This window comes from Hydractinia symbiolongicarpus, chromosome 2 (genome assembly GCF_029227915.1).
Source record: "Hydractinia symbiolongicarpus strain clone_291-10 chromosome 2, HSymV2.1, whole genome shotgun sequence".
Lineage (NCBI taxonomy): Eukaryota > Metazoa > Cnidaria > Hydrozoa > Anthoathecata > Hydractiniidae > Hydractinia > Hydractinia symbiolongicarpus.
Window position 1 is genome coordinate 25327397 of NC_079876.1, and position 8696 is coordinate 25336092.

At 34.2% G+C, this 8696-nt stretch overlaps 1 protein-coding gene across 1 annotated transcript; it reads right to left on the reverse strand.

Moving 5' to 3' along the window:
• Window positions 1-249: 249 nt before the first annotated feature.
• Window positions 250-2067, reverse strand: LOC130630014 (prisilkin-39-like). Its single transcript, XM_057443411.1, has 3 exons — window positions 2048-2067; window positions 1799-1854; window positions 250-1641 (listed from the first exon to the last, which is right to left on the reverse strand). Exons 1-3 carry the CDS (start codon window positions 2065-2067, stop codon window positions 842-844), a joined length of 876 nt encoding a protein of 291 aa, XP_057299394.1. The 3' UTR covers window positions 250-841.
• Window positions 2068-8696: the final 6629 nt, after the last annotated feature.

The following is an 8696-nucleotide window of genomic DNA, read 5'->3' on the forward strand; positions in this document are numbered from 1 at the left end:
GGGAATGAATAAAGTCTAAATGGTGGTTCACAAAAGCAAAACTTCGGTCGTTTTACTCAAAATTTTCGTGCGCTTGTTAGCACCGATTCAAACTGCGTAAAACCCAGACAATTTTAGTTTCCGATGTCCCCCAGCTACGGGGAGGAAAAAAAAACTTCAAAGTTTGGAATGAAATATGGAATAAAAGACACTGTAATTTACAAATACCCGCAGTGTATGTTTTAAATTTCTTTGTTAGAGTGTTTTAATCATGCGCGATGGATCTTTCTTCAATGTGGAAAACAGAAAAAAAAAATAACTTAAAATCCTTAGCAAACAAGAAGAAACAATTCACACAAGCAAAAGTGTAACTGTTAAAAAACTAGAATGTATATTTCGGTGGCAAAGAAATTTTGTATCGCTTTCATGCTCAACAAACCGTTTTTTTGTTTACTTGTTCAAATCTTGTGAAAATGAAGTAGTTCTAACTTTAGGCTAGTTTAGGCCGAAAGTAGTACTTAAGTGACAAAAGAGCATTTTTTTGTTCACTGTGTCAACTTTTGTTCCAAACGAAGCAGGAATAAATTTTGAACCAAACTTAAATAAACCAGTTTTGAGGTACCAAAAAGTTTCAACATTCACAATCAACTTCAGCATGCTTTTTATGTTCATTGTGCCAAATGTAACAATAACAAAGCAGTCTTAATTTTCAGACTACTTTTTACATCATTAACATTAAGATGTTTTATTAAACAAGAATGTACGAATATTATTAGAATGGTACAAATAGGAATATTCTGTTATGTTACGATTTTTTTTATTTAAGATTTATAAATACATGTAAGAAAATTTGCAATTAAACTCATTGCTCATCTCCGTACGCTTTGCGTCCATAACCAGAACCCCCATGACCACCATATCCGCCTCTACCTCCACCATATCCGCCTCTGCCACCACCGTATCCGTACCCGCCACCATAACCACGTCCTCCATAACCTCCGTACCCGTGTCCACTTCCGTATCCGTATGTTGGATCACCATATGCCTTGTGTCCGTAGCCATATCCACCATATCCGCCTGTTACACTTCCATATCCGTAACCGCTTCCATAGCCTCGTCCTCCGTAACCACCAAGTCCGTATCCACTTCCATATCCACTTCCATGTCCACTTCCGTAATTGTATGATGGGTCACCATATGCTTTGTGTCCATATCCATATCCACCATATCCGCCAGTTACACCTCCATATCCGTAACCGCTTCCATAACCTCGTCCTCCATAACCACCAAGTCCGTATCCACTTCCATATCCACTTCCATAATTGTATGATGGGTCACCATATGCTTTGTGTCCATATCCATATCCACCATATCCGCCAGTTACACCTCCATATCCGTAGCCGCTTCCATAACCTCGTCCTCCATAACCACCAAGTGCGTATCCACTTCCATATCCGTATGTTGGATCACCATATGCTTTGTGTCCGTAGCCAGAGTATCCACGCCTTCCGTAGTTTCCATATCCTGCTCCGTATCTGGCACCTGCGTAACCGCCTAAGCCACCATATCGTCCGCCATATCCATGACCGCCATATCTTGCTCCGTGGCTACCATAAGTATACACGTTTTTATAGATGTACGAACTAGGATCGCTTTCCTCCTCTATAAAATAAATATAAGTAACGATTATTAGATTTAATACATGACACAGTTTTTTTTTGTTTCGCAAGTAATGTACAATAATAGTGATAAAGAATGCTGTCCATTGTTATTGTTAAGGTGTATATGTATATTCTGTTACGAAACGAGTTACACTTACCCGCAAATGCTCCAGCAAGGAAGCAAACGAGAAGAATCCAAAGTTGCATGTTGAATCTAAAAATGAAGCACACAAGCAGGTAAAAATTAAATGCCAATAGACATTGCTGTACAAAATGGAAAGTGTTGTTATGAACACATTCAATAATCTTAAGCATGGTTTGAAAACTAACCTTTTTCACTAAACAGCACGTACAAGGCTCTTTCAAGTGAGAATGATTTCTAGATATTCCGCTACTCCTATATATACCTTTTTGTAGAGAATGCCATGCTGTCAAATGAACTCTTAAAAAACGATTCGGTTCAGTGATGATATATAAACGCATGTGGAACACATCTTAAAGTGCACTTTGTGGACCTTCTGTGGTGGCATTTTTTATGTCAACGAAGTCAAAACAAGGATGTAGATTGGAAGCGTTATTTAATGACAGTTGTAACCAACGAGACCAATTAGTTAATGATGCAAAACAGTTATTGAAGCAAGTTTTAAACTTGCAAAAACGTACGTGATAAAAAATTATACTTTTTTTAATACTGATCCATAAGATTAGGAGCTAAGATTATTTACTAAAATTACCTTTTTTAATAAATATGACAGCTTAATGGAGCTAAAGAACGGTAACACTCCGTATTAAGTCTGCAAAAAAAAATCTTCAATAGATAATATGCATTTGCCAGCATCACGACATGGGAATCTCATTTTACCATGTAAAATAAGATAGATGTGGATAAAGTCGAGGTAAAAAAGTGAAAGGTTTTCTTTGTAAGCAGTATTTGCAAAGAACGCATCTAATTTTATTTAACCCGATATGAATGACTTGCCAGTATTTACAAAAGTTCATAACAGTTTGCACAGGTTTGTACAATTGCGCGCATTCTGGTAGGTAAAGAGAAAGATCGTATAATATGGCTATTCATGAAGATTTAAAGACCTTTTAAGTAAAGTGGCCCGTGGTTTATATGTCCATAAGTCTTAATTATAACATTATGTTGCACGAAAAGTCCTGTATAATTATATCCATAACTTTCTAAATAAAAACATTCTTCGTGCAGATTTAAATATAAAAAACATTTAGCTAGATATCAAAACATGTTTCTGCCTACACCATCTCCCTTAATGTTAACTGGGTAACATATGCAAGCACTTAAAACTGCAATTGACTGCGAAATGTACAAGATTTGGTTTGTCTGTCTTAAATATTTCAAAATAGAAGTGATTCACCAAATTTGCTGAGAAAGAGTGTTCAAACAATACCAACTCATTATACGAAGCTGGGTAGTAACAAATACCATTTTTACGGTCAGATTGTAGCTAAGTCTCGTGAGATAAATATACATTGAAACACAAAAATGTTTATCAGGAATAAACGAAACGAACAAATTTTTCTGGAGCTGGATGTGCCTATTTTTATCACTTTCTCAGTTTTAACAATTCTTATTTGCGTTCTTTCTAAAAATTGGCATATGATTAAGTTCACGATAATATTTTTTTCTTGAGATTGGAAGAAATAGAGAGTATTGAAATTACCTTCTTTGTAAACACATATTTATATAGCATTACAAAGAATAAAAAATAGTTGTTCAAAACTTTGTTTGTTTTTCTAGACTCTTGATCTTTTATTCGATGAAGGTATTCAGACCAAGTGCGGTCTATATGCTCCTAATCCTTAGAAAAATATTAGCCTATTATGCCAAAAATATGTACAGTTTTTGAAAATTGACGAATAAAATCACCTTATTTCTTAATTCGATTTATTTACTTGTATTCAGTAATATAATCAGTCAGGTTAGTCAACCCAGTAAAGTGTACAAGAAGTTTCTATGTGTCAACTGTTGGCAAAACTGTGTTAGGTATGGTAGGAGGGTCTCAAAGTCACTATTGGCGTGTGAAAGTCCCTTTCTATATACTTGGTCACATGTGTTTTAAGTAGCTATTCAAGTTAGCATATCTGTAAATAAATGCATTGACCAATACTTCACAGCAGGTAATCAAAATTCTACTTTTGCGAAAACATAGGGCAGGCAAACAGCTTATTGTGCTTTGTAATTTTCCCGCAACTACCTATATTAAGACCAAAACTGGGTGAAACTGCAGAATATGCACTTTACTGATATCTGAGGACTCTTAGTTAAGTGAACCTGGAGAAGTTTACAAAGCGGGTGGCTAATGCGACAAGAATTTGAATGTTGGGCGGATATTTAAACAGGATTGGTAATTAAGGTATAGTTTGGAACTAGGGAGAATTTATGACGCCGCGAGTGCCTAGCATCAGACAACATTGATATGACTATACCTAGCATCGGACAACATTGATATGACTAGACGTAGTAAATGCTGCTGCACAAAAGATGGAATTAGAATCCATTTAACACATTAAAATCAGTATTATACCACAGTTCCTTAAATAGTTTTCATGAACCAAAAACGAAGAAAGAAATAAAATAAAAAAAGGGCACAGCAACATGAGAAAACATTGTATTCGATGTTACTGTAATATGGGCTACAGAGACATTCCTATTCTCCCTATCCTTCGGTATCACGGTTATAAAATAATTAAAAGTCAGGCTATATTCTACTTTCTTTTACGGGTTAATCTCATAGATTTAGAACTGGTAGCAAGCACAATGGTAGCTGAAAATGTAAAACAAGCAACATTGCGGAAAAATCGCGAAAAGGTACACTCATTATTTTTTATAAGCATACGGGTAAATTGGGCTCAAGCTTAATATGCTTAAGATTTTCCCAATTTGAGCCTGAAATTATGCTTAACGTATGCTTAATTTCAAAACTCATTTCATAGTCTGATACATATTGCGTTTGATATGAACACTGCAATGATCTCTTTAACATTCGAATCTTTCTTACTAGCTACTGGACTGAGTTAAATATTTTGTTCCATTTATTTGTACATAGTTTAGTTCAAAAGATTATTTCATGCAAAAATGCTGTTTCCTATCACTTAACCTCGTTTTTTGTGTGATACTATTTTTTACACTTGATTTGGGAAGAAATGGAAGTGAGGGAAAAAAATTCCAAGGCTGGGAAATATGCTTAGTATATGCTTATTTTTTAAAACATGTGAGCTTAAGTATGCTTATAAACTTTATGCTTATAAAAAATAATGAGTGTATCTCTATTACTCACAGTTTTATTTACACTATCTATGTATAAATAAATTCACTTCAAACAGTTTTCTGAAAGTCACAAACAATACCAGTTAAATTAACATTTTTAACAACATTCGTCCATTTACATTTCTAAGTTAAGTTGTCTTAAAAACATTAAAAGTTTGAAATCAAGCTATGTTAACGATTTGGTATAATGGTATTTGGCACGAAATGTCCTTCACAAAACATCACAAGTCGTAAATCAATGTTATCTGGAAATTTTATTAATCTTAAATCTAATTTCTGAATTGTGCATGTATAAAGATCACAACCACAACAAGAAAGCGTTGTTTGTTTTGTTTCGTAGTCAGACGAAAAATAAACATTTGTTAAAAGTTTTTTTGAAAAGTTTAACATATGGAGTCATATGAAGAATACTTTCCACTTCACTTCAGCGCTAGTCCAACGAGTACAATATTTGATGTAATATTCTATGTGAAATTATTATGTATAATGTCTATGTCAAGTTATGTGCACTGAAAAAAAAAGATAAAAGTGAACCGAGGATGAAGTGAACCAAAGATGTTGTAAAGGATAATTTCCCCTGCTACAGCATATTGCACACTACGCTACCGTGTATGCTTGTTAATATATCATTTATCATTCACTCTTTATATATTTAAAAAAGAAAACTTGGCAGAACCAATTCCATGTATTATTTGCAGTTGTTTTTCATCGGGCATAAAACTTACTATAAAAAAACCTCAAAATTTCTGATATATTAATTTTTGCCGGTGATATTATAAAATCCACGTAAAAAAAACTACCTTCAATGTTAGTTTCGTATAATTGCTTGGAATTTAGTTACACAAATGGCAGAGAAAAAAAAGCAACCTAACAATAAAAATTCTCCTAAAGTTGATAAAAACTATCGCCTCAGTGTCCATAAACTTTAACAAGAAACAGTTACAATGGCAACACCTTCAAATATTTCAAAAAAAAAAATATGTAAAATTAAAACTAAGCAAAAGTTGGGGGAAAGTAAAATTACTAGGTGTAACGTACATGAAGAGGATAACATATTTTTTATTGAATGTAAGATGATTTTGCCGTAAAAAAAAGCGCATGTGGCAGAGACCGAACATTGTTTTCTCTTTATGCCGTGCCATAACTGTGCTAAATTATAAACAATATATTATCGTTTTCTCTCTATAACTGTGTCAAATTATTAACAATGTACTAAAGCTAATCCAACTCTATAGCGTCAAATGTTACTTTAATTCTAGAATGACTTCTACCATAATTCAGGTAAGGTTAATACAGTCTGAATTATTGAGTTGTAAATAAAAAGAGCAAGTGTAAATATACTATTATGTGAATAGATATAATGCTTTTTCTTGTGGCTCACATTCCTTCTCAAAAATCGTTCAACCCATCAATTCCTTGAATTATTTGGGTAAAATCGAGCCAAACAGCGCCAGTATTAACCGCCATAATTCCCGCAGACTAGTTTATCACGAGAAGTGCGTCCATGTTTCAGAAAGAGGATGAATTAAGCTACTTAATGGTAGCAAATATGAACAGGCATGTTGTCCACATTCTGCAATCGTGATTCAAGTTTCCAGGAGCATACAATGTTTTGGTGAAAAAAGAGTTCTTTATAAACATGCCGTCCTTTAGGAGTCATATTGAGGGTTACAGCCTAAGCTGTTGTCGTCAATGGGGATAACTGAAATAAATAAGGCGAAAATTCAGGTAATCTGAGTGTGAAAAAAGTTTAGGAATGCCTGTGTTTAGTACGAAAACAGTGTTAGAAGTCTCATTCCAGGGGAAATTCTTTGAAAGGCACCTTATCAACGTATTATCTACGTATTATTTAGTTGCAAATTATATTAATCCTAGTCTTTAGAATTAAATTTCGAACTGTATTATTTAAAAAAAAATTCTCCATAGCTATAATCCTGTGTAAAAATAATGGCAACCCCTTTTTACATGTTTAGCAACGGCAAGGTAACTACGAACTTCGCACGCCTTTTTATACCCAATATCATGTTCTCGTTCTGACCCATGCCCAAAGATTGATACTGGAGGAGAAGGGGTAAGAAAGAAATATACTCTAATTTTTGTAGCTTACTGCCAAAAAATGTTCGGAACTGTAGCTCCGCGTTATGCATGATTTGAGATGTCTAACTTATATAAATGCAGCTGAGTAAAATTCATGAATTTTAAGTTATCCCTTCATTGATCTAAATATAAAAAAGCACACCTTTTTTGTTTAGTTTTAAGTTTTTTGCTGGCCTAGAAATTTTACTCATTGATAGGAATGATATTGCATAATTTCTCACCATCATTAACTTTATGAGTAATTAGGGGCACTTTCCACGCCACAATATATTGGATACAGTTAACGCACAATTGTAGAGACTTGTGCAATATATTTATCAAAGCACAAAATACTGTCGCTTTAAAGCACAATGTTTTTTTCGTATCAAGTCAGTTGACTTGATACGAAACTGCATAGATTTTCCTATTTGAATTACCACGTTTCAGGCGCATATGTTTTCATATGAATAAACTTCTGATAGCCTTATTGTATATAATTATGTAGTAATGGGAAGTAAACCTACTATGAGTTGACTGTAACTTCATGTATTATATTTTAGCAGAGAAAAGTGTTCCTTCAAAATTGTCTTAACCCGTGGAAAATTCCATGAGGTGTTACCCCTCGTACATGTATTCCGCTTTCGCTATTTTTTTGTTCCTTGTCGGTCTGTTGACATAAAGTAAAGAAATACGAACGGGGTTATTATTATAATTATAGGTGCAATGATTGTGCTATTTTCGATTACAAAACCCATGATTTTTACTTCAGCTCACAGGCGGACAATCCACGGGTTCACCGTTCTTTATATATTGCATTTCATGTTTCCGTAATACGACTTCTTTCTCGCGCGCAAGCAGACAGACTGAACACGGTTATTATTAAAGGATAGTCGTTAACCCGTGGAAAAATCCACAGGGTCGCTCGTCCTTTATATATCGCATTTTGTGTTTCCGTAACACAAAGACAAAGAGACGCACGAACAGACAGACGGAATACGGCTATTATTAAAGAGACTAGTCGGTATGCCGTGGATAAATCCAGGGGTTCACCCGCTTTTTTATATAGCATTTCGTGTTCTATAACACGAGTTTTTCTCGCTTCTCGTTTTTTTGAGCGTGTATACAGTAGTTTTAACGGATTAATTTTGTGTTGATCTGTCGATTTTCTTTAATAACATTACTAAATCTGTCCTAATTTTGGCGCCTTTTGTTAATTTCTGGTCAAAAGTCAACGTATTAGTAACACTCGTAAAACACAGACAACGTGCGTAAAGATATTTATTGTGGTGATGAGTCAGGAATATTTATTTTGCAAATTTCTTGTCCGCTATGATTTTGTTGTCATGACTCGGTCAAGAGCACATTTGCTGACATTGTTGTCACGCGTAAGAAACAATATATTGATCCAGTAAATTTGTTCTTGTTTCTCTTTTAATTTTTTTCTCCATAATGTATTTCAGCACAGTCACAGTCTCCAATTACAATTAGTAGTGTATTCCCAATAATTTTTTGCTTGGCTTTGGTCGTAAGATGTTATGTACCCCAAACTTTTAGATTTAGATTGATTCTACTCAAAAAATGAACTTAAAACAATCAGGAGAAATTATAAAGCTTGGCACGAGCCCCTATATAGGGATTAGGGATACAGGGAGTTCAAAATATCAAGATCTTAACAGACTAATGTGTAA

Excerpts from the sequence above, each read along its gene's own strand:
- LOC130630014 (XM_057443411.1), bottom strand. The coding sequence starts at position 2,067 with ATGGCATTCTCTACAAAAAG. Across the intron at positions 1,855-2,047 it reads ATGGCATTCTCTACAAAAAG|ATTCAACATGCAACTTTGGA; the intron begins GTATATATAGGA and ends CTTCATTTTTAG. Across the intron at positions 1,642-1,798 it reads CCTTGCTGGAGCATTTGCGG|AGGAGGAAAGCGATCCTAGT; the intron begins GTAAGTGTAACT and ends TTTATTTTATAG.